Source organism: Candida tropicalis, assembly GCF_000006335.3.
Source record: "Candida tropicalis MYA-3404 genomic scaffold supercont3.10, whole genome shotgun sequence".
In the NCBI taxonomy this organism is placed as follows: domain Eukaryota; kingdom Fungi; phylum Ascomycota; class Pichiomycetes; order Serinales; family Debaryomycetaceae; genus Candida; species Candida tropicalis.
In genome coordinates, this window is record NW_003020039.1 from 239982 (window position 1) to 264346 (window position 24365).

Below are 24365 nucleotides of genomic sequence, written 5' to 3' on the forward strand. Positions count from 1 at the left end.
TGTCATATATATATATAATCTGTATAATGTTATTCTAACTCAATTCATTTATTAATTTTTCAATTTTCTTTTGTAAATTTATAATCTCTATCGATTGAACCAAAGCTTTATTGAAATCATTTTGACTAATTCTTAATTCTTGAGGTACAAGAGCACCAAATTGTCTAATTGGATCTTTAAACTCTTCATCATCACCGGATGTATCATTTATCTCATCCTCTTTAGATTTTTCTTTTCTATTTCGTAAACTTGATTTTTCTTCATCATTTGATTTTACTTTCTTTTTAGTGATCTTATTCTTTTCTAATCGATCAATTATTTGAAATTCACCATCATTGATTTGTTCAACAATTTTACATGCTTGATAACTTCGTAAATCAAATTTATCCGATCCATATCTTGATTTCTCATTTTGGAAATTAGCTCTACTTAAATTGAAAAACCCATTGATAAAATTATCACGATTCGATGTTGTAAGTAATTGGTATCTATCTAATAATTCCAATAGTTGAATTGTTTTGCTATCTTTATCTTCTGACATTTCTGTTGGTAATAGTTGATGTTGATTATGATGTAATAAATTCACCGCGTTTTTTTTTTTTTTATCCATTTTTCCTTTTTTTCCTTCACTGTAAATCAGACAAACTGTCAATATCAACGAGCCACCACCATCACCACCAGTCAATGACTTCCTCTTCGACTCAATGTTTAGTAAGTAATCTGACAGTCAAGAGTATCTTATGCTTGAATAACATATGAGAAACACTTGTTGATGAGTCTAGTGAAACATATGACGATTCATTAGTTAAAAACTTACGTTGTCATTTGCAAATGAAGTTACAAATTGAATTGAAAATGAATCTGACAATATTATTAATAATGTTACCTAAATCATCTAAAGATGTTTATTTAATTAAGGTAATAAATATCATGTGTTCTTGTATTGAATATCATTCAGTTACATTATGTTATCATTGTTTTATAATTCAACTATATAAAGAAGGAACAAATTATCAATTACCAATAAATAGATAAATTAAAGATAACCAACTAAATCAGATTTTAAAATTAAGAAAAAATCTCTCTGATGATTTATTTTCATACTGACAAATATTTCAAAACAATTGATTGAATTTCAATCCTCGATGATGAAAGTTAACAATAGTACTTCATATCCATGTATAGGAAGAAATTCATTATCAAATTCGAATCATGAAGAATCAATTGAAAAATATCAAATTCTGAATAATTCAACTGATACGAATAAATACAAAAGTACATTTCAAGATTTTTTTTATTTTGCAAATGCTGGAAATTACATATAAAAGAAATAAAACACATGGAAATGTTGATAAGATGGTTGAATTAATGAATTATATGAATGAAATTATTGTACTGGTTAATGATATTATGGGTTTGAACAATCATCATTTAACTTGAATGGTGATTATCACGTGTTGCAAATTGTTGATTTTTTTTTACAACCATTTTACAACCATTTTACAGCCCACCAGTTCTAGGATAGACAAAAAAAAACTTTAAAATATGCAATAAACTAATAATAATTATCTACAACTTGTATATATTAACCAATCTATTGAATTCATTTTCAGGTAATAGATCATTAAAACCAATTTTATTATCGTCATGAGTTGCATGAATCAACTTAACTTCTTCTGGACTTCTTTCTTTATTTTTCATTTGATTTCCATATTCATATAAAGAATAAATCATTTCTTCTTCTCCAATATGATGTTCAGATGAATTTCCTTTACCAATATATACTAATTCAGCTAAATCATGTAAAATATTAGCAGTTAATCCCCAAACATCATAAATTTTTTCATTTGTATCATCATCAACTCTTGAACCTAATCTTCCCCATGCATTTAAATTTTTCTTACGTCTTGCTGGACTTTGAGATCTTCTAGGAGTTGCATTTGGAGGAGTAACCATTTGTTTATCTTTTGAATCTAGTTCATGACCTAATTTTAAATCTAATTCTGATTCTTCTTCAGAAGCCAGTAAATCTTTAATATCTTTTAACCATTCAGCTTCATTTGGATTATTTTGTAAAAAAGTATAAGATCTTAAATTCCATGGTATTCCACCCCATTTAACTTTATAAGAAACTCTTTCTAATGCTTCTAATGCATGAAGATCAACAGCAGGATATAAAAAATCTTTTAAAGGACATGAAAAGATACTTGAACTTTCACCAGGATTTAAAACAATATTTAATTTTGTAGCAATATCATTTTCATCATATAAACTATGCATTATACCAACACAAGGTTTAACACATGAAAAAGTTCTTGATAAATAACTTGGTAACATAGTTAAATGTTCAATTGAAATACCCAATTTTTTTAATTCTTCATTATTTGAACTTAATCCAATTTCTTCATGCATTTCTCTTCTTGAAACTTCCCATTCCAGTTCTAATCCATTATCTGCTTTACCACCAGGTAATGCAACATGACCAGGGAAGTTTCTTAATTTTGATGATCTTTTAGTTAAAATTACTCGTAATTCTCCTAAATTCCCCATAAATAATAATATAAAAACAGCTGAACGTCGAGCTACTGGTAATTTATGCCATACTGATAAATTTGAATTATGATAATTTCTAGGTGTGAAATGTCGTATGTTTTCTAATAAATTCAATTCTGTTGGTTTTGTCATACTTTAGAATAAATTATGGTTTGTGAGATTAAAACAGTGAGAAAATTTAATAAAACCTGGGGAGAGTTGATAAAAACAAATAAAAAAAAAAGGGGGAACGGGATTGGATAAATGTTGATAATAATATATGAGTATAAAACAAAAGTGGAATTATAAATATCTCTTTAGTTAATTTCGAAAATAATTATCAGATGGATATTGGAATATAAAAAAATAACGTGAAAAATTTTTAATTAAATCAATAGAAATGAAAAAAAGAAAGAAACAAGAAAAGAAAAGAAAAGAAAAGATAAATTTCTTAAAATAAAAAAAATAACTTTTTTTTTTGTTGCATCAATCTTTCTCTTCTTTAAATAAATATTAAATATCCAATCGTTCCGCCTGATTATGTAATTGTGATACGAGCTTGTCACGTGATGTATTTTTAATAGAAAAAAAAAAGAAGAAGCAAAATTGGAGGGGAATGTTTAATGTTGCTATAATAATGAGTTGCAAAAAAAAAAAAAAAAACTTAGAACAGAGAACAGCCCCATTGAGGGGAGAGTACATAATTAGTCAACTTAAAAAAAATAAAAAGAGGAGAACTAATTGTATCAGGTTAGTTTTGTTAAAACTTTCTCCTCTTTATTTGAATGTATCCTTTTCAGTGGTTGATCATTGGGATTGGATACTTCTCCTGTCTCCCCTCCTCCTCCAATTGCAATGACTCATATGCTTACATTAATGTAATGAATGAATTGTAAGTAGATTCAATTGCAATTGATCAATTGATAATAGTAGTGGTAATGTTAGCAAGACATTCTATCTCCTTTGAAGTGGATGTGCCATATTTTTTTATTTTATTTTGCAGTCAGCAGCAATTGATTACATAAAACTTCATGTCAAAAATCAAACAAACGATCTCGTAAATAGCGTAGACAAAGAGCTGTCACGTGTAGCTCATGAATTTTCAAATCTAGGTCCCGTGTTGTATGCGTACAACAGAAAACCACCTTGTAATATCATTCTTGTTGTTGTTGCATATCAGGTGGTTTTATATGCTTACTTGCTATATGGGATATTGTTCATGATTAGAGCTAGCAGTGTTGGAATGAATTCGATCTTGTTCACCACCACTTTAGTTGATATCAATTGGATTTGCAAATTCTTCCTTCCATGAATTCATTTTTTTTTCTTACAACGTACTATGTTTACTGCAATCGAGTTGCAAAGTTATCATCAAACTAGTTATGGTTTTATCAGTTATCACAACAACTACCATGGCTTGTTGGTTTAAAACTTTTAATCTGTTTACCGAATCACCCTTCTACCAGAATCTTTACAGCTAATTGATTCAATCAATTAAAATCCATCTTCTACACCCATCCCAATACTCAAAGCAATTTTGTGCACATCGACACGACTTCATGCTCTTCACTTCAAACATCAAACATCAAAAAAAAAAAAATTCTTCACAGCCAATCTATTCAATGTAAGTTTATAAGTAATATATCAGCTTTATTAATGACAACAAAAACAAGGGACGATCTTAAGAATTTATTAGATTCATTTAATGAAGCCATAAAATATTGGTTGACTAATTTAGATAATACAACAAAATCTACTGGTAATTCAAAAATCACTGATCCAATAGATGAACTTTATAAATTGATTAAATTAATTAAAGCTCATGTAACTAAAGTAGGAATTATTTTTAAACCTAATAATTTGAAAAAAGATCCAAATGTAGCTTATAATACATTAGAAAAATTATCTGAAACTTTGGTATTATTAATTAGTTTAATACAACTGTTTAAAATTAAACAAGAAGAAATTTCTAAAATTTTTTATGATGAAATATTTAATAATGTTAAGAATTTAATCGTTTCTATTAATCAATTAAGTAATGAATTAATGATTATATTCGATCAAGATGGAGATAATGATGAAGATGATAGAGAAGAAGTTAGTGATGATGGAAGATTAGTTGGAGTTGGAAGAATTTGGTCTAATTGTGATGCTTTAATTAAATTATTAGATGAAGGTGCAGTTGGATTATTAAGTAATAAAATTAAACAAAGTATATTATTACTAGATGATGGATTTGAAGAATTTAAAGAATGGGCTGAAAATCCCCAAGATATGGATGATGATCCATTTGGATTTAGTGATGATGATGAAGATGATGATGAAGAAGAGGGAGAAGAAGATGATCGATATGTTAATGAGGAACCACCAGTTGATAATTCAGAAATATCCAAGTTTGCATTAAAATGGGTTAAAAAAATTGAATTAATTAAATTATTAATATCATCATTTAAAAAATCCATTCCAAAGACTACATCAGGTCAACTAATAGATGAAATAAATTCAATTCAATTAAAATTGATCAATTTAATTGATAAATTTATTATGAATTTAATGCTTGATACAACTATAGATGATGAAATTTTGAAAAATACTAAAGAAATCACTTTACAAGCTAATAAATTAAGTAAAATTGGTATTTCTATTCATTCAACGGATGATAAGAAATCTAAATGGTATGAAACTTGGATAAATAAATTTATTATAGATTCGGAGTAGATACCGTATTTAGTTATAATAAACCTAAATATTTAGCATGATGTTTAGCATGTTGTTCAACAAATGAACTAATGAAAAAATACAGATGATCATAACCTTCAACTAATTGTAAATCGATATTACCTTTATAATTATCAGCAGCTTCGATTAAATTACCAGGTTTTAATTGATTTTCATAAAATGGATCTTTTAAACCTTGATGAATTAAAATATCAGGATGTTCTTCACCATCATAATGTTTAATTAAATAAGTTGGATCATATTTCAACCATTCATCTTTATTATCAACTCCTAAATAATTACCAAAATTTTTTTCACCCCATTGAACAATACTTGGATTACAAATAGGAGCAAATGCACTAATTGATTTATATTGACCTTTTTCTTTTAAAAATCCAACTAATGCACCCATACCACCCATTGAATGACCAGTAATACCAACATTATTAAAATCCAATTCTTTAAAATTTTCACTCAATTCTTTAGGTAATTCTTTATGAATATATGAATACATATTATAATTTTTATTCCATGGTTCTTTAATAGCATCAACATAAAATCCAGCACCAGTTCCAAAATCCCAAGATTCATCTTCTCCAGAAATATTGGCTCCTCTTGGTGAAGTATCAGGGAAAACTAAAGCAAATCCATATTTATTTGCCCAATATTGGAAAAATGATTTTTCAGTAGCATTTTCAGGAGTACATGTTAATCCTGAAAGATATAATAATACTGGGATTTTCTTATTATTTGTAATTGAAGGAATGAAAACATTTACGTTCATTGGAGTTTTAGTAAATGTCGATTCATGAGTTAATTTAAGTAATTTACCACCAAATTGAGTGATTTCAGCATTGACTTTAAATGGCATATTGTTGTTGTTGTTGGAAGTAGAAGTGGAAATGGAAGTGGTTGATTGAATTGATCAATTGGATAATCTCAAGGAGTATTTATAACCAGAGGAAGATTCCACCGTTTGCTTTCGTCGTTTTTTTCTCTCTTTTCTCTCTTTCGCCCACGCATAATAATTCCAAAAAGGGAAAACAAATCCGAATCTGTATCAAATAGAATCATATTGAAAGATAATTACCTAGTTAAAACCACACAAGATTCATTAAACATATCAAACCCTCTCATGAGTATACAAACTTTTTTTGCTTTTATTTTCATTGCTTTTAATTCTTAGAATCTCAAGAGTTTTTAAAAAAAAAAGTCAATTGTACTAACTATATAGCCAAAAGTGTTGTTATTTGTAACAAAATTATAAGTGGGTCGTGTCTATAACAAATCACTAATTGCGCACACCTTGTTAATAATCACATCACACAAGTACGTACTTATTATTGATTATACAACGTTGTGATTTAAAAGAAAAAGAGGAGGAGTATTTTTTTGGGGTCTATTCAATATGAGGTATAACAAGGGTATGAAATCATGATTGAATTATATAGATGTTATTTATGAAATTACCATCATAAGAAAGCCATTTGAATTTTAATTTGGTTTTATTAACATGTTAAATACTTGTTATTTACAATTTTTCAAAGATATTTCAAGATATAAAATGGAAATCATTAGTGATAAACCATCAATTGTGTAAAAAATTCAAATGTAAAGAGATTGTCAAGTAAAATTAGACAAGCCATATTGATGTTGTAGTATAGTGATCTTTCATTAAATTTTGCTATATTTGACTTATCTGTTTATGTTTATGTTTCTCAAGAGAAGGTTATTCCTTGTTTATTAACGTTTCAATACTTTAAAACCAGGAGAGAATTGGAATCATTGCTATTAGCAACGGGAACGAATTTCAATTAAGATTTTTCAAACATAACGTTTATTTCTTATTCTTATTCTTTATCTTCTTGAAACATCGTCTAGAACTGTAAAAAAGAAAATGAATAAATTGAAGAACTATAGTTAAACAGAATTGATAACTGCTAAGAAGTCAACTATAGTATTTATATCTACAGGTGTAAAATAAATTTACCAATAATAAGTACATATATATATATTAACCAATACAAAAAAATTATGCTAAAAACCTGAACATATCAATAGTGATATGCAGGTCTTCATCAACGTTAGTAACCGAAGTTGGTCTCATATATATGTATCCCTAAAAAACAACGTAATTGGAACACGCATAAAGAACAGACAATTGAAGTCCAAATGATCCATGAAGTAAAAAAGAAAAAGTAGTATTAAAAGAATTAAAAAAAAAAAATTCTTCTCCTTCCTTTTTATACAAAATGCTCAACTTGCGAGTACGCGTGTGTCTCTGAGAAATAAAGAACAAATGTTATGTACGTGTACTGACTGGTTGGTCAGGTTACACGACCTAGTGTGCCTACACCACCACCAAGTGTGTTTTGACGGAATATTGTTAACTAACCCTTTCGGGTGTCGTCAGATGAATCTTCCTCCAGGAGATGTGACGTGTGAAGGCATCTGGGAATTAGCATAAAAACCGATGGATTCCCCTTCGGGATCAAGTAGAACAGAGAAAGAGGAGAAGGAACCAACTCTATTCATACATTTTTGTATATTAGACACGTCTCATTATACGCATATACGATCTATTCTTAACAACAAATTGTGTCATTCTACACGATTAGTATAGACACGTGACTTGTTCACATCATCTAAAGTGACATACCATCCACTGTTACTTATTAATTCAATCAAATACAATTATTAATCTTTTTATTAAAAACATTCTATTTAGTTTTATTTATTAGTACTATTAGCAGTACTAGTAGTACTAGTAGTATTAGTTGGAGTACATAGTAGTATTAGTTGAACTCCTACTATGGTCATTTGTATACAATTAACCTAATAAAAATGTTGCCAAAGTGGCCATTAATACACCCCATACTGACCAACTTGTAGTTGAGATAGAACCAATATTAACACTCATTGTTTCAGTATCATTTGTAACACCATCAGTAGTGAAATTAATATTAATTGAATCTTCATTGGATAAACTACCATCCCAACAATATCTTTGGAAACATTGTTTACATTGATCAGATTGTTCAACACCATCTCTTTCTTGTTGTCTTCTAATAATAGCACAACCAACACATGCATTCCATTCATCATCTAAAGTACCATTTAATCTTGAAGCAACTTCAAAACCATTTTGAATAATTGAATTACGTTCATCAGTTTCATATTTCATTTGGAATGTAGAAGTATTTGACCAATAACTGAATGGACGATTGGCAGTATAAACAATCAATGGAATATCATAAACACTGGTTCTATTTTGAGTTAATGAAGTTAAATTACTAGCATCACAACCAAAGAAAGTTGGTTTTGAAGTTAAATTCAAATTAACAAATGAATTAACATCAGGAACATATGGGAAATGAGTACCATTACTTTGATTAGTGAATTGTCTTTGAAAAGTAGCAACTAATGAAGCACCATTTGGCCAATATTGATTAGTATCAGCTGAGTTATCATAAGCAAAAATAACATCAACATCACGTTGTTCTTGAATCAAAGGATAAAGTGGAACATTTTGTAAATCTTCACCACCATCACAAAGATATAAAGTATCATTATTTGAAATAGATTGTGACCAACCAACGTCATTATGTTCAAATGGATTTGGTTTATAAACAGCAATATCATTATCATCATCAGAAATCTCAGATAAAATAGAAGTAACAAGTGATTTAAGGATAGATGACAATGAAGTGGTGTTGATTTGTAAAATAAATTGATTAAATAATGAAGAAGAAGTACCCATGATAAAACCAGCGTTATCAAATCCACCAATACATCCATCATTTGGAACACCATCGGTGACTTCGGTACCCAAATATTTAACTTGAGAAAATTGATAAACAGATGGATCCCAAGAACCCATTTCAAAAGGATTAAATTCAAAAACAGTAGAATTGGCACTGATGATATAAGTACCAGGAGTTCTACCATCAGCAACAACAATTGGGAATGGCATTTCATAATTTTGGAAAACATCAACATCTTGTAAAGTAGACCAAGTTAAAGCATTACCAGTATCATTTAAAGTACTAAAAAATTGATAAGAAAGAGCTCTTCCCCAAGTATCAGTAATACTAACATCAAAACCAGCATCTCTTTTTTCATCTAAAGAATCAGAAATTCCTTTATAATATTCATAAGTTTTAGTAACTTTCCAACCACCTGGATTCATAATTGAATGAGAAATATCCCAAATTTCATTTTTATCCAAAATATCTTGTACTGAAGTCCAATTATTCATAACAATTGAACCCACAAGCCAATTACCACCACTTAAACCAACAAGATAAGTAGAAGCTTGCAATAAACCACCTAAACCATGTTCCCAAGCACCTCTAGTTCTATTATCTAATGCAGCCATTTGACCAGCACCATTCAACATTGCTCTATAACCACCACCAGAAAAGGCAATCCCGATTTTAATAGAACGATCTAATCCATTAAGATAAGATTCAGCATCAAAATCAGTCATATTTGCATGATTTAAAAATTCAATTAAATTTTCTTTAGATACTTGATCTCTACCTTCAAGCCAATCTTTTTCCCATGGGGAAATTTCATTTGCATCTCTAGTTAATGAAGAATTTGCAGGACAATCTATTTTACCTGGGGCATAACTGTTTGTAGGGGACCATGCGTTAATTACAGTGACAAATGATGTCAACAAACATAGTAAATGAGTCAATTCCATTATGAGTATTTATACAGTCTAAAAATGAGAGTAAATAAAACAGGGAAAGGAAAAGGATAGTTGAAATAACTAAACTATTGATATCTGTTGAAAAGTACTGTAATGTTATATAAAAATATTTTTTTGTAAAGAAAAAAAAAAATATATACGGTGATTATAATTTTTCGGACTGAGTGGGATTTGTTTTGGTTTATGTACTACTACTACCACTACCACTACCACTACTACTCAGCCAGGAAAAACCAGCAGGAGGAAAATTTTATTGTACTCTGCTCTGTCTGCACTATATCTCTCCCCCATCGGGAGTCTTTCTGCAGCTTTGGGTGCATATTCGGATTCTTTTTTAGTGACAAATAAGAGAGGAGGAAGAGGAGGGATCTGTGCGATTAATAATCATTATCATCATCAAGGGTTAGAAATTAAGAAAAAAAAAAGTATAAAGCGTATGATCCGATATTTTTAATTTCATTGTTTGAGAATTCTGGGGGGAAAGGGTAAACATTGGCACCCAATACGAGCAAATCGAATAAAAGAGGAGTTAATAAACAAGCTTCTTCTTTTCGATTTTCCATTTACAAGCCATAATGATTCTGTTCCTAGATGTGGCAGAACCACAATGGTGAAGAAGAAAAATGAAAAATTTTTCATGATTATATATTTGAAAAAAAAAAAAAAAGATATCTCAAAATAGATCCTCTTCCTCTGGTGATATGTAGAGTATGAAAAGTAGGCTGTGCTGAATTAGATGGACCGGGAAACTCTTTTTTATTGATTAGATTATTCCCTCAACCAGGCTTTGACATTAACCTTTTATTTTGTGATATCCTTCCCTTCCTACCCTACAAGTAATTTCATACATAGAGTGTCTTTCAAAGAAACACATGACTATACATTCTTCGATGTCAGGGTTGTATTGTTGATTGAGAATAAAGAAAGAAAAAAAAAAAAGCGGAGACAACGGTATTTTCACAATGGAAGGGTGAAAGTAAAAGAGATGTGATTATGTAAATATTCGTAATAAATCCCTTGTTTCCAGATGATGAGAACAATCCGACCAGCAACCATCTGTAAACCGGATGTAATTCAATTCAGTTCTCACTTGTGATAAAGATGAGATGATTGTGTACATCCGGTAAATGTACGGTGATTAAAAAAAAGAAAAATTCTTTTTCTATCACACAACAGAAAACTGTAATTACGTCATTGTGTTTAGTTTATTTGTGCATGCGCACACGTATGGGCGCAGTAAATGCAATTGCCGTTATCGCCACAATTAAAAAAACGCAATTGACATTTGGTAGTACCTGTAGACAGGAGAGTATCTAGGTATAGTCAACTGCAGAACGAGGAGGAGGATCCTCATACAACTTCGACGCATTACTTTTGGTTACTTCCCAATTGCTCTTCTTGTATATTATCATAACCGTACATTCATGATCATTGGATTACAACGCAATGGCTGAGAACTTTAATATCTAAAGTTAAAGTTTGTGGAATAAATTGGTGATCTCTAATGAAGAAGAAAAAGGTGAAAATAGATCCTGCAAATGGAACTTATAACCGAGACAAGAGTTGTGTTGTGTTGCAAGTTTAGCTGCAAAATAAAAATTTCTCCAAATTGCATAAATTGGTGTTTATCTTTATTTTTTTTTTTTTTTGTTAAACCATACATATGTCAAGATATCAGTTGTGATTTGGAATTATAGAATATTGGATTTATATATTCTTACATGTCCTCCTTGTAACTTCCATTAGCGACTCATCCAGTCTAGTTTCATAATCTGTACCTGACTGGTGTTAATGACCTGTCTAATTCCGTAACAATTATTCAGACCCCGCGAAGCCATGCATACAACTGGCTTATTACTAAAAACTACGAGATATTATGTACCTCTTATTGTAAATAAATAATTGCAAAATTATTAGGAAATATCAACGGGAAAGTAAGATGGTGTAATTGCCGTATTGAAATGAAATTGTGGACATATATCCGCAAAGCAACTGTAAATTCAAAACAAAAAAAAAAAAAAAAAAAAAAACGTTTCCCTGTTGATAATTATCTCCGTATTATTTCGCCACTCCTGAATTACCCCAAATATCTCGAGAGCAAAAATTTCAATTCATTCAACAATAATTCATACTTGCTTTTTTCTTTTTTTTTTTTGGTATTATGTTTGATAATTTAGTCAGACCTGTATCATGTCTTCATCGAAAGAACAACTTAATGTTGTTGAAACAAAACCAGAGCCAGAATCAGAATCATCATCATCAACAACTACATATGGATTATATAATGAATCTGATGTTATTGATAAACCATATTTATTAAAATCACAATTACTTTCAGATTCAATTCAAACAATTGGATTTGGTAAATATCAAATTGGATTATTTTTTGTTGCTGGATTTGGATGGTTTACTGATAATGCATTTCCAGTATTAACATCATTAATACTTCCAAGATTAAATGAAATTAACGGAGTTCATCCACCACAATCAAATAAAGGACCATATTTAATATTAGCACAAAATTTAGGATTACTTGTAGGTGCATTATTTTGGTCTTTAAGTTCTGATATAATTGGTAGAAGATGGGCATTTAATTTAACATTTTTAATAACTGGCATATGGTCATTAATTGGAGGATCAAGTCCAAATTTTGTTGCCCTTGCTTGTTTTGAATCATTTTGGAGTTTTGGAGTAGGTGGGAATTTACCTGTTGATTCAGCTATTTTTCTTGAATCATTACCTGGAACTCATCAATATTTATTAATTATAATGTCTATTTGGTGGGCATTAGGACAAATTATTGCAAATTTGATTTCATGGGGATTAATTTCAAATTTTTCATGTGATGTAAATTCAGAAATTTGTTATAAGAATGATAATAAAGGTTGGAGATATTTTTTATTTACAATGGGTGGATTAACTTTATTAATGTTTATTGCAAGATTTTCATTTAGAGTATTTGAGTCACCAAGATTTTATTTAGCAAGAGGTAATAATATTAAAGCAATTGAAACATTAGAAAAAATTGCTAAAATTAATGGTAAACAATGTCCAATTACAATAAAAGATTTACAAGATATAGATGATCAATTTGAATCAGATCTTGATAATAATAATAATGATGATAATGATAAACAATTTAAAAATAGATTAGTTTCAGAAAAACTTTCTCGTTATGATCTTTCTCATATTCGTCAATGTTTTATATCTAAAAGAATGACAATTTCAACAATCTTAGTTATTTTAATGTGGGGAGTTATTGGATTAGCATTTCCATTATATAATGCTTTTATTCCAAGTTATTTAGAATCAAGAGGAAATGCAAATAAACCATTAAGTGTTCATGAAACTTATAGAAATACTTTAATTATTTCAGTTTTAGGAATTCCTGGTTCTTTAATTGGGGCATTATTAGTTGAATTAAAAATTGGTAGAAGAGGTACTTTATTTTTATCTTTAATTTTAACTGGTATATTTTTATTTGCTTCAACAACTTCAAAATCTTCAAATACTTATCTTGCATGGAATTGTATGTTTTCATTTTCTTCAACTACAATGTATGCTGTATTATATGCTTATACTCCTGAAATTTTTTATTCTCAAATTAGAGGAACTGCTGTTGGGTTAGCAGCTTCTGCAAATAGAATAATGGGGGTTTTCTCTCCAATAATTGCAATTTATGCTGATACTACTACTTCTGCACCAATATTTGTATCAGGAGCATTGTTTTTATTTGCCGGTGTTTTAAGTTTATTATTACCGTTTGAACCTCAAGGTAAAGCAAGTTATTAACTACGTGTCTTGCTCGATAAACATACAGTACATATTAGAAACATACATATCTATATATATAAAGATAAAGTTATTATTATATTCATTCAATTCCTAAAACATTTTAAAGTAATTATCTAAATATTAACTTACCAATCATCGTCATCTTCATCATCACTTTGTGCAACTTTATTTTTACGTTTTTGAAGAGCACCGGCTAAAGCATCAGCTAAACTAGCTGGTTGTCCTGGTGGTGCACCTCCTGCTCCTCCTCCTGATGTTGAAGCTGGTGTAGATACTGGTTCACCACGGGCTTCTTGTAATAATACACTTGGTTTCTCTAATTGTGATTTGTCCGTTTTCTTTAATGCACCAATACCTGCTCCTCTAATAGATGCTAATAATGCATCTCTGCCAGCATCCCCTGTTGATTCCGATAATCCTCCTCCAGTGTTGCCTGATGACATGTCTGGCATTGGAGGTGGCGGAGGTGGTGGTGGTGGTGCCCCTGAAGCATTCATCTGAGGTGGCATTGGAGGCGGCGGAGGTGGGGCAGCTGCTGAGGTGTTCATCTGAGGTGGTAAAGGTGGTGCTGGTGGTGCTGGAACAGCAGCAGTCGTATTCATTTGAGGTGGTAAAGGTGGCGGTGGCGGTGGTGCAGAAACTTGCTGAGGTGTAGCAATAGGTGGTCTCGCTGTTTGTGGTAATGCAGGTGGTACAGGTGATTGGACTTGCATTGGCGATGGTTGTATTGGTTGAGCTTGTGCTGGTGGTTGTGGTTGTGGTTGTGATGGGACTCTACTTCTTGGAGGTGGTGCTGGTGGTGGTGCACCTCTTCTAGGTGGAGGTGGTGCTGGTGGAGTTCCAGAACCTACACTGGATTGTGTGTTTGTTCTTACAGGTAATGTTGGTGCATTTCTTGGAGGCAAAGTTGGATGGCTTCCTAAACTTGAGGCTGTTCCTGCTCTTGGGGGTGGGGCAGGAGGTGTTCCTCTAGCTGGTGGAGGTGGTGGAACTCCTCTTGCAGGAGGAGCTGGAGGTAATTGTGCATGCATTCCATTATTTGTTAATGGCGGTGGAACATGATGAACTGTATTTTGATGTTGTTGTTGTTGTTGATGGGTTGCGTATGCTGGTGATGCCGGTGATGCCGGTGACATTGGAGATTGTGGTAACGGTTTGTCTCTTAATTCACTTGCACTTGGCAATGATGTATTTCTAACTGGTGGTGCTTTTGCTGTTAACGGTGGTAATTTGAATTTCTTCTGTGGCTCCTGTGCTGGTAGCGCTGGAACAGGTGCAGATTGTGTTGGTACTGATGAAGGTACTGGATCGGGAGTAGGAGTTGATGATGAATATGCTGGTGGTGCATTCTGTGGAGGTTCAGGTACCGGAGATGGAGAATAAACTGGTTCTGGTGTTGTTGTGGAACTTGCAGGTGCTACACCTGGTGGTGGAGGTGGTGGTGGTGCTTTCTTAGCTTTAGATGCCACTGATGATACTCGTGTTGGCTCAGGACTAGAATGTTCAACTTCGTGTTTTCTTTGGAATTTTCTAGGAATTGGTGGTTCCAAACCAACCAATGGTCCACCTTGCTTGGCAATATAATCTTTAATAAACTCTCTATTATCAGCAATCATATCCTCAGTAATACCAGCAGATTCTAATTCTGCATATAAAGATCTCCATTCTGGTGGTGGTACATCATCATAATACAAAACACCTTTGGCTCTTCTTGCTCTTTGTGCTGTATTAACATCCATAAATTCACCTCTTGGACCAGGAGCTTGATGGCCAGGTGTTGATCCAACTCTTTCTTTCAATGCAATTGCACTTTTGTTTTTCACAGTAGCACTTGATCCATATTTTGATTTATTAATAACTCGTTTATAAAAATGACTGGCATCATTGGTATCTTCAAACAATAATCCAACTAAACAATCTTCAATTTCAAAAGTGTGGAAAAATTTACGATCTTGATTATATTCAAAATTTACATATAATTCTTGATCCCATATTACACCTCTATGACCAGTAATATCAACTAATTTAAGGAAAAATGTATGACCTACTAAATCATCAACCAAGGCAATTGCTCCCATTAATCCAGTATAAACCCATTTGGTAGGATCAGGATATGCAATATATAATCTTGCCACTGTTGCATCAATGATTTTATTATTGGCTTTTGGTATAACTCTTTTAATCTTCTCCTTATCTGGAGTTGTCAATACTGCCATGATTAACCAAATGAAAACCTTAAGTTGTCGATATTTTAAATCAAATTGTTGAACAATTGTACAGAAACTATTTCAGGTGTGTTTTTTTTCTCACTCCCCTTTTAATTTTGTTTGCCCGTACTTTCAGTTTTTTTTTGTTAATCACAAAGGAGGTAGTGTGCCGCCGCCAACACACCATGACATATCGAAAACCAAATCTTGTCTCTCTCTCTCTGCCACAGCAACAACGACAAAAAAAAAAACTTTCAATGAGAATCATCATCATCACACATAGTCATCTTGGAGATACTTCAACTACATACATTTATCAATTACTGAACAATGTCAGGACGTCAAGGTGGTAAAGCCAAGCCATTAAAGGCACCAAAGAAGAAACAACAAGATTTAGATGAAGATGATTTAGCCTTCAAAGCTAAACAAAAAGCTGATGCTGCTGCTAAAAAAGCCATGGCTGAAAAAGCTAAAAAAGGTGGTCCATTAGTTGGTGGTGGTATTAAGAAGAGTGGTAAGAAATAGACTATTATATAAAGTACATGAAATAAATAATGTGTTTTGTTATATTTAAAAAAAAAAAAGTAAAAGTAAACCCTATTATGGGTGAAGAGCAGATCTAGATGAATTCCTTCCAGTGGTTTAAAAAAAAACTAGTTGAAAAAAAACAAAAAATAAACGACCAGGGTGAGGGTCGAACTCACGATCTTGAGATTAACAGTCTCACGCCTTAGCCAACTTGGCCACCCAGTCGCTTTGTTGGAAACTGTAAAATTTTCGCTTCTCCTGATTGTGTAGTAAATGCTTACGTGCACTCATCAATTACATTTAAAAAAAAAATGACACATTCTACCTGTCTACTAGTATTAACTATGTCCAGTGCTTCATAAAACTCTCTGGACATCTTCGAGTTAATGATAACTGATGTATATAGTAAAATGTCACCTCCAATGATTGTGACAGATTTAATCATAGTAGAGTTTATACTATATTATTCGTTTAATTGTAACATTCCAACAGTATCACATATTTTTCTTATTGACATTTATTGCAAAAATTAAGTTTGTGTTTTATGATTTGATTTTTCTGTAAAATTTTACTCAATTCCTGGAGTAACTTTTGCTCACAGTATGAACATCTAATAAATTTATCTTTTCGAGGTGTTTTCTCCTCTTTTAATATCAACTAACTCCCCTCATCAACAATCCATGCTCATCTCCACAGTTACAGTCATTATTACATGTCTATTGTTGCAGTATTATTTTCTTCGTAACCATCTTGTAACAATATCCACGGGCTTTATAATTACAATTTCCGTAACGCACATTGGCCCGACGACAAGCGGGAGAAAAAAAAAAAAAAAGAAAAAATAACCTGACTTTCATCGCTCCCTTAAGAAAAATCAATTCCTCATTTTTTTTTTCTCCGTGCTGAAAAAAAAAAAAGAATACATATAAAAGACGAAAAACTTTCCTCCCTTTCTTTTGTTCAACCACTTTCTATATTCACCATATATTCCATTTCATACATTCCTAATATCATAATAATTCATCATGGTTCTTTATTTTGAGAATAAACATAATTTCAACTTTGATTTTGAAACAACAAGTTTGGCATATTTCAATAGATATCCAAATCCATATTCAAAACATGTATTGTCAATAGATACAATAGAATCATTTGTGGATTCCAAAGGTCAATTAAATACAACTAGATTGATTGTTAAAACAGGTAGATTACCTAATTTTATTAAACCTTTCTTGGGGAATAATTTGAATTCTTGGATTATTGAAAAATCTGTAATTGATCCAAATAAAAAAGTTTTATATTCATATACTTCAAATCTTGATCATAGGAAATTTATTCGAGTAGAAGAATTTTTAAAATATAAAAGTACTGGATTAGAAGTGACTAGTTTGGAAAGTAAAGTTAAATTTAGTTCGAATTTGTTTGGATTTAAAGAAAAAATTGAAAAATGGAGTCATAATCGATTTTCTACAAATATGGAAAAATCAAAATTAGGATTACAATTTGCTATGATGAGATTAAAAGAAAAAGGTGGATTATTTTCAAAGGATAAAGTAGTTCAATATGTTGATTAAGGTCTCACATATATGATTTTTTTAATCAAAAAGAAGAAAATAAAAAGAGGGAAATGATTTATATTTATTTTGGAGTATTTGTTATGGTTTATTATTATTATTATTATTATTATTATTATTATTTATTGCTGAAGGTATACGTGAACCTTATTTAGTTAGTTAGTTATATTTTTGTATATAGTGTCAATCATACTTGAACTATCACATATCACGTGACACAATACCCCGTGACTTTACTAGTCACATGACAATTTTTTTTTTCTTTATTTCTCTTTTGTGTATTGCGATAACCACAATTTTTAGTCAAAGAGAGCAACTGAATTAATCAAATCAAAAAAAAGGAGTGGTGGTAACCCAGTAAGCCGAGATAACAATCACACTTTTTTTTCCCTTTCCCTTTTCTCTTATTCTCATTCTCTCTTTCTTTTTCTTTTATTTTTTGCTCATAAATTAACAGTTTCTTACAACTCAGCAACTTTAGATCAAAAAGACTTATCTCATATTTAATTAAGGATATAGAGAGTGCAAGTGTGTGAGAGTAAAGTATTGTGTTATACGAGATCATAAAAGAAAGTGTGGGAGAAGATAAGAAAAGAAATGGTGGACAATCACGTAACTACAAAACCAAGACGTAAATCAGCCACGTCACCTAAGAACCCGAAATTACCATCACCACGACCTGAACCCACGATGATTAAAAGAAGAAACTCATCATTAGCCAATAGTTCATCTCCTTGGTTTAGAAGAAATTCATTTTTAAGTAATTCCATGATTGAAAATGAAAATTTCCAAGTTTATGAATCATCTTATAGTAATAATTATAATATCATAAGTTTAAAAGAGTATCAAGGTTTTATATTTAATCAGGATTTATTTGCTACTCCTTATCAACAACTGAGAAGTTTGGCTATTGAAAAAACTCGAAGATTGAATAGTATGAGTCATGGTAATAGTGGAGGTAACACATGCTTGAGAAGACACACTAGTTATCATCCACAAAGGCCGAACTTGAATGAAAGTAAAAGAAACAGTATTGACACAGATGATAATGATGTAGCGATTGAAGATGATGACGAAGATGAAGATGAAGTCATGGTCGATGAACAAGAAGTTGTTGAAGAGGAGGAAGACGACGACGATGATGATGAATATGAAGAAATGCAAGGTTATGGTGGGGATCAAACTAATCGAAGATATAAAGTACGAGTTACAGAAATTGTAATTAATGAAAAAGAAAACGATATTTTTCCTAATTAAAACCAATAATTGGTACTGGTACTGGTATTGATATTGATATTGTTGTTTGGTTGGTTTGGTTTTGGTTTAGTTTTGGCAAAAAGGGTTTGTAATAACTAATTGGTTTTCTTTTTAATTATTTTATTCTAATCTTTAATATCTAGTTTGGTTTTTGGTTTTTGTTTGTTTCATTTCTGATTAACATTTTAATATTCTTTTTTTTTATAGGATTTGTAAATAATCACGGTATATGTGTTTGAATATTTGATGTTGACCTTGGAACCATGTAAAGACCCGGAGTTAAAGTTTGCGACAATTGGCGTGAGTCGAGTTCGTCCCAACACGACCATGGCAAAGGGAGGAACAAAATAAGAAAGAAAAAAAAAAAAAAGAACTAGAGAAAAATCCTTTGATGATTCGACCCATTTCTAACAATTGTGTATCTATACTGAAGAATGTCTGACTTGAAACAACAATTTGAAACATTATCATTAAATTTCAATAATCATCAAAATCAATTAAATGATTTAATTTCTTCAAGATCAAAATTAGAAACTCAATATCAAGAAAATAAAATAGTTCTACAAGAATTTGATAATCTTAATGAAGATTCCAAAATTTATAAATTAACTGGTCCTATATTATTACCACAAGATTATAGTGAAGCTAAAATGAATGTTAACAAACGTATTGAATTTATAGAAGATGAAATTAAAAGAGTAGAATCCAAAATTGAAAATGAAGAAAATCAATTAGAAGAAACAAGAACTAAATTAATAGCTGTGCGTAGTCAGTTACAATAAATGTGAAAAACTATATATATATTTTTATCTAATAATGTATATACAAACATATTTTACATCAACCTCTGTTCAATTGAGATTTAATTAAATTTACTAAAGAAATAGCATTAAAACCTAACCATTGTTCGACATCATTATAACCATTTCCTAATTTTTCAAAATCTTTTACTTTATTATCAACAAATTGTTTAGTTCTTTCAAAATCTTTAGAAGTATCATTCACCATAAATAATTCTGAACTAACATAAATAGTACTTATACCTAATCTCTTACTATACCAACTAAAATCATGACTATCATCTCCAGAATAAAATGCCAAATCATCACTTAATTCATGTATTTGTTCTAATCCAGATCCTAAATTATATGGAACAATCAATTGGGCAATACCTTGAGGTAATTCTTTTAATATTGGTTCATTATACATTAATCTAATTTTAATTAAATGATTTAATCTTTCATAATCATTTTTCATTGAATCTAATTCTTGTGCATGTTCAATTACATAAGTTTCTAATTTTGATCTTTGTAATTTCAACCAATATAACATCATTTGTAAAGCTGGACTTTTATCATTAAATGAAATAACACTATTTAAAGAATCAGGATATTTTAATTCTTGAATAGCTTTAGTTATACATTTTTGATCAAATCCATATTCAGGAATATATTTAAGTGATGTATTTAAAATTTTAGATTCAATAGTAGATTGATTTAAAATAGTATTAGAACCTATATGATCAGTAGAATGATATGATCTAAACAATATAGGATTTATAACTCTCTTGCTAGTCAATTTGAAACCACGGGATAACATTATCTGACAGGTATGTGTATAAATTTGGTTGGTTCATACTATAGCTTCTTTTTTTTTCATTTACTTGTGTGTTTTTTTTTTTTTCTCTCTCTCCTCATTCGATTCTCACCAGTGGTACGATTTTGCATTATTCCATCGTATAAATCATAATACTCAATGTGTAGGTTCCATGTCTATGTTAAAGGGTAAACAATGCAGGTGCTTGAAACTGAATCTCTTGATAGATACTGGATACATCAATTGTTGCAATTAATCAATTTGTCAAAACCATCACGTGACACATTTCCACGTGTATTTTTTTTTTTTCTCGTCATCATATAAACATTTGGGGTTTGAAAAATTGAATCTATTTTCTATCAGTGGCAACTATTTTTAAGTTGCAAACTTATACCATGTTAGTATGTATACGTTTACTCAATTCTTACTACGATTAAAATACCGATTATTAACAATGTATTGCCCATTAGATTAAACCAATCACAGAAACTAGAAATCCTCGTCATACTTTGGAAGACGAGGATGAGAATCAACCAAATTTCAAACCAACCATCACAATAAAACTTTCAAAACAACCAAAAGTCTCACCAAAGACGATAATTGTTTTACCATCAACAATAAGTATTTTACAAGATCAATTAAAATTTGAATCAATTGGGTTGATTAATATTGATTATCCTGAATTATACGAATCGATTGATAAAAGTAATGAATTGGAATATGATGAAGATGAACAATTATATGTGGCATTAAAAAATCAAAATTTGAAAAATAAATATCCTAAATTGGATATACCTATTGTTGGTAATGAAGATAATAGTATATTATCAATAACTATTCCTCATTTTTTTAATTCAATAACTTATAATTTATTGGCAAGAGAAATCATCAAAGTTTTTAAAGATACTCATTATTGGATAATTTTAGCACCTTGTGGATTGAATAACAATCAATCAATCAATAAATTATATTCCGGTGAACATTACAAGGGGAAAGAATTATTAGACCAAGTACCTGATTTGAAACCTCCTCATGCCATTACAGGTATTGCTGGGTCAATGGTTTCTCAATTGAATTTAAATTCCGAGAATAAAGTAACATGTTTGGTATTGAATTCCGAAGGTCAACCAGGATTCGAGAAATCAGATAATGATTCAATTGTTGATACAAGTTATTTACTAGTTAATTTAATCGATATTCATGATCAACAAGAGTATTTGAATGCAATCAGTAATAAAGTTAGAAAGTTCAATGGTGCTTTCTCAAATTTAGGAATGTATATTTGAGTTGAATTAGTTTGTTGAATTTCTCATTGATAAATAACAATTCCACAACACACTTATGGAAGAACTGAAAGGTACTTGGAAGCTTCGAGGAATCACCAAGAAATTAAAAAATTGTACTGGGAACCAAACTGAATAATTGACAAATAACGTTGGTATATAGATTTTTTTTAGTTTTATTTTTGCATCTTCCCAAGTTTTATCTTCCAATATAATAGTACCATATGTGAAGAAACAAAATAATGAAACAGGAGAATATAAAAATTGATCCGTCATAACTTTTCTTAAAACTTCAATAAATTTTGGCTCTTGAGAATAAATTTGTAAGAATTTATACCAAAGACATTGACAAAATCCCATAATAAAACCCCAACACATAAACCCTGCCAAACGATTAAATTTGAAAAAACTTAAAGGTATTACTACAACATCATCATTATTATTATCTTCTTCTTCTTCAACATGTCCTTCTTCTAAATCATCAATTCCACTATGAAGTACAATTCCATTATTATTATTTCTACCACTAGATTCATGTAATTTATAATTAATCATTGGTTGATCATTTCTATAACATAATATTGATTGAGCTAAAGTTTCTGATATTCCATACAATACCAAATTTGTAATTATTATTGTAATCAATGAATTTTTCATATATAAATTAGTATATTTTGTAGTTAGTTTAATTAAAAATATGCCCAAAATCAATAATATTATAAAATTAATAATTGGAATATTATAGCATCGTACACTATTAATAAATCTAGTCAAAATATTAGGTTCATGTTCATCTTTAAATATATCATTATGATGTGGGTATGTTTCATCCCCTTCTTCATGATGCAATTGAATCGGCATAATAGTTTATATCTATTAATGATTAGTGGCGACTAAGTTATAGTTGTATTTCTCACGTTTTTTTTTTTGGTCTTTTTTGATATTTCGGATATCTACAGTAATTATCGGTTTGAGATTTTTCTTTTGTGCGAGCAAACGACGGTATGTGTAATTTTACGCCCGTATAAATCATGATACCCTAGGAATATATGACTACTAAAGAATCATGACAGTAAAATTGGGAGAAGGACACATTTTGAGGAATGAATAAGACTGACAGATGTAAGCGTTTTTGTAGAGAATTACTCCAATATGTTTCCTATTCTTAATGATTGTGCTTGACACATTAAAGGGAAATTCTACGTATCCATTATGATGTGATTTCTCCTGGTAGTGGCAATATTGATCAACTCTACATATAAAAATCTATTCATAGATGCTCTAGCAACTGGTTATTACTAACTAATCTTTTCATATTGATGTCTACTTTATCTTGTTAATTTGTCATTCGATATTGTCACATTACACACGACTTCATTTTTTTTTTTCTCTTGTAGTGTGTGTGTGTGGGTTTCTCGTTACCAATCAAATGTTGAGCAAAAAAAATTATGAAAAACTTCTTTCCATCTATAGGATTACCTGGAATAGACAATATTTCAACAACAAAGGACCATATTTTTTTAAAAAAAACATGTCATACTCCGCTTCTAATCAACCAGTCAGAGCACCACCAGTACACAGTGAATATGAATTAATTGATGGAGATCCATATTTCACCAGAGTTATTTCATACTTCAGACCATCTGATTATGTTAATTGGGGTTTAATTACTGCTTCATTCCCAATTGGTATGAAAATATGGGAAAAATTAGAACCTTCTACTGGTAAAGGAATGAAACCAAGTATTGTTACTGGAACTACTGTAAGAGCAGCTACTTTACTTGGTTTTGTAGGTGGTTTTTGTTTGAATTATGTTAGATCAAGTCAAAGATTTCTTGGATGGAGAGAAAATGAAAGAGAAGTTAAGAAGGACAGATATGAAATTAAAAAGAAGTTAAGTTTGGGTCAATTACCATATAATGAAAACTTGAGTAAATTGGATGATAGAAGTAAAGATATTTCCAATAGAAACAGTCAATACAGTCATTTATTAATGTTTGTTATTCCTTGGTTCAACACTTCTTATCATCCTTATCATCAAGTTGATTTGAAGAAATACTATGTTGACAGAGAAGGTGAGGCTGACTGGGGTTTCAAATTACAACCTTTAGATGAAATATATGCCAAATATGGTTTACAATACAAACAACAATAGAAG

General features: G+C 30.4%; 14 protein-coding genes and 1 non-coding gene across 15 annotated transcripts; 7 read left to right on the top strand and 8 right to left on the bottom strand. All coding sequences in view use genetic code 12, as the record gives it.

The window, feature by feature from the left end:
* Positions 1 to 34: 34 nt before the first annotated feature.
* VMA22 (Vma22p) lies at positions 35 to 610 on the bottom strand (the record flags this gene model as incomplete). The annotated part of the gene is made up of 1 exon (XM_002546361.1): positions 35 to 610. The coding sequence occupies one exon, from the start codon at positions 608 to 610 to the stop codon at positions 35 to 37; it is 576 nt and encodes a 191-aa protein (XP_002546407.1).
* Positions 611 to 1569: 959 nt separating this feature from the next.
* On the bottom strand, positions 1570 to 2685 carry PCD1 (8-oxo-dGTP diphosphatase; the record flags this gene model as incomplete). Its single annotated transcript, XM_002546362.1, has 1 exon — positions 1570 to 2685. One exon carries the CDS (start codon positions 2683 to 2685, stop codon positions 1570 to 1572), a length of 1116 nt encoding a protein of 371 aa, XP_002546408.1.
* A 1503-nt stretch (positions 2686 to 4188) lies between these two features.
* CTRG_05887 (uncharacterized protein) lies at positions 4189 to 5250 on the top strand (the record flags this gene model as incomplete). The annotated part of the gene is made up of 1 exon (XM_002546363.1): positions 4189 to 5250. One exon carries the CDS (start codon positions 4189 to 4191, stop codon positions 5248 to 5250), a length of 1062 nt encoding a protein of 353 aa, XP_002546409.1.
* Positions 5251 to 5263: 13 nt separating this feature from the next.
* CTRG_05888 (S-formylglutathione hydrolase) lies at positions 5264 to 6121 on the bottom strand (the record flags this gene model as incomplete). Its single annotated transcript, XM_002546364.1, has 1 exon — positions 5264 to 6121. The coding sequence occupies one exon, from the start codon at positions 6119 to 6121 to the stop codon at positions 5264 to 5266; it is 858 nt and encodes a 285-aa protein (XP_002546410.1).
* A 1959-nt stretch (positions 6122 to 8080) lies between these two features.
* Positions 8081 to 9958, bottom strand: PLB3 (lysophospholipase; the record flags this gene model as incomplete). The annotated part of the gene is made up of 1 exon (XM_002546365.1): positions 8081 to 9958. One exon carries the CDS (start codon positions 9956 to 9958, stop codon positions 8081 to 8083), a length of 1878 nt encoding a protein of 625 aa, XP_002546411.1.
* Positions 9959 to 12157: 2199 nt separating this feature from the next.
* On the top strand, positions 12158 to 13759 carry CTRG_05890 (uncharacterized protein; the record flags this gene model as incomplete). Its single annotated transcript, XM_002546366.1, has 1 exon — positions 12158 to 13759. The coding sequence occupies one exon, from the start codon at positions 12158 to 12160 to the stop codon at positions 13757 to 13759; it is 1602 nt and encodes a 533-aa protein (XP_002546412.1).
* A 128-nt stretch (positions 13760 to 13887) lies between these two features.
* Positions 13888 to 15978, bottom strand: WAL1 (actin-binding protein; the record flags this gene model as incomplete). The annotated part of the gene is made up of 1 exon (XM_002546367.1): positions 13888 to 15978. One exon carries the CDS (start codon positions 15976 to 15978, stop codon positions 13888 to 13890), a length of 2091 nt encoding a protein of 696 aa, XP_002546413.1.
* Positions 15979 to 16299: 321 nt separating this feature from the next.
* On the top strand, positions 16300 to 16494 carry CTRG_05892 (uncharacterized protein; the record flags this gene model as incomplete). Its single annotated transcript, XM_002546368.1, has 1 exon — positions 16300 to 16494. One exon carries the CDS (start codon positions 16300 to 16302, stop codon positions 16492 to 16494), a length of 195 nt encoding a protein of 64 aa, XP_002546414.1.
* Positions 16495 to 16648: 154 nt separating this feature from the next.
* Positions 16649 to 16722, bottom strand: CTRG_06321. The gene has a single exon. It is a non-coding gene; the product is annotated as a tRNA-Asn (tRNA).
* An 800-nt stretch (positions 16723 to 17522) lies between these two features.
* CTRG_05893 (uncharacterized protein) lies at positions 17523 to 18071 on the top strand (the record flags this gene model as incomplete). Its single annotated transcript, XM_002546369.1, has 1 exon — positions 17523 to 18071. The coding sequence occupies one exon, from the start codon at positions 17523 to 17525 to the stop codon at positions 18069 to 18071; it is 549 nt and encodes a 182-aa protein (XP_002546415.1).
* A 597-nt stretch (positions 18072 to 18668) lies between these two features.
* CTRG_05894 (uncharacterized protein) lies at positions 18669 to 19328 on the top strand (the record flags this gene model as incomplete). Its single annotated transcript, XM_002546370.1, has 1 exon — positions 18669 to 19328. One exon carries the CDS (start codon positions 18669 to 18671, stop codon positions 19326 to 19328), a length of 660 nt encoding a protein of 219 aa, XP_002546416.1.
* Positions 19329 to 19762: 434 nt separating this feature from the next.
* Positions 19763 to 20110, top strand: YKE2 (tubulin-binding prefolding complex subunit; the record flags this gene model as incomplete). Its single annotated transcript, XM_002546371.1, has 1 exon — positions 19763 to 20110. The coding sequence occupies one exon, from the start codon at positions 19763 to 19765 to the stop codon at positions 20108 to 20110; it is 348 nt and encodes a 115-aa protein (XP_002546417.1).
* A 58-nt stretch (positions 20111 to 20168) lies between these two features.
* On the bottom strand, positions 20169 to 20927 carry CTRG_05896 (ubiquinone biosynthesis protein; the record flags this gene model as incomplete). The annotated part of the gene is made up of 1 exon (XM_002546372.1): positions 20169 to 20927. The coding sequence occupies one exon, from the start codon at positions 20925 to 20927 to the stop codon at positions 20169 to 20171; it is 759 nt and encodes a 252-aa protein (XP_002546418.1).
* Positions 20928 to 22216: 1289 nt separating this feature from the next.
* Positions 22217 to 23068, bottom strand: CTRG_05897 (uncharacterized protein; the record flags this gene model as incomplete). The annotated part of the gene is made up of 1 exon (XM_002546373.1): positions 22217 to 23068. The coding sequence occupies one exon, from the start codon at positions 23066 to 23068 to the stop codon at positions 22217 to 22219; it is 852 nt and encodes a 283-aa protein (XP_002546419.1).
* A 568-nt stretch (positions 23069 to 23636) lies between these two features.
* Positions 23637 to 24362, top strand: NUO1 (Nuo1p; the record flags this gene model as incomplete). The annotated part of the gene is made up of 1 exon (XM_002546374.1): positions 23637 to 24362. One exon carries the CDS (start codon positions 23637 to 23639, stop codon positions 24360 to 24362), a length of 726 nt encoding a protein of 241 aa, XP_002546420.1.
* Between the last annotated feature and the right edge of the window lie 3 nt (positions 24363 to 24365).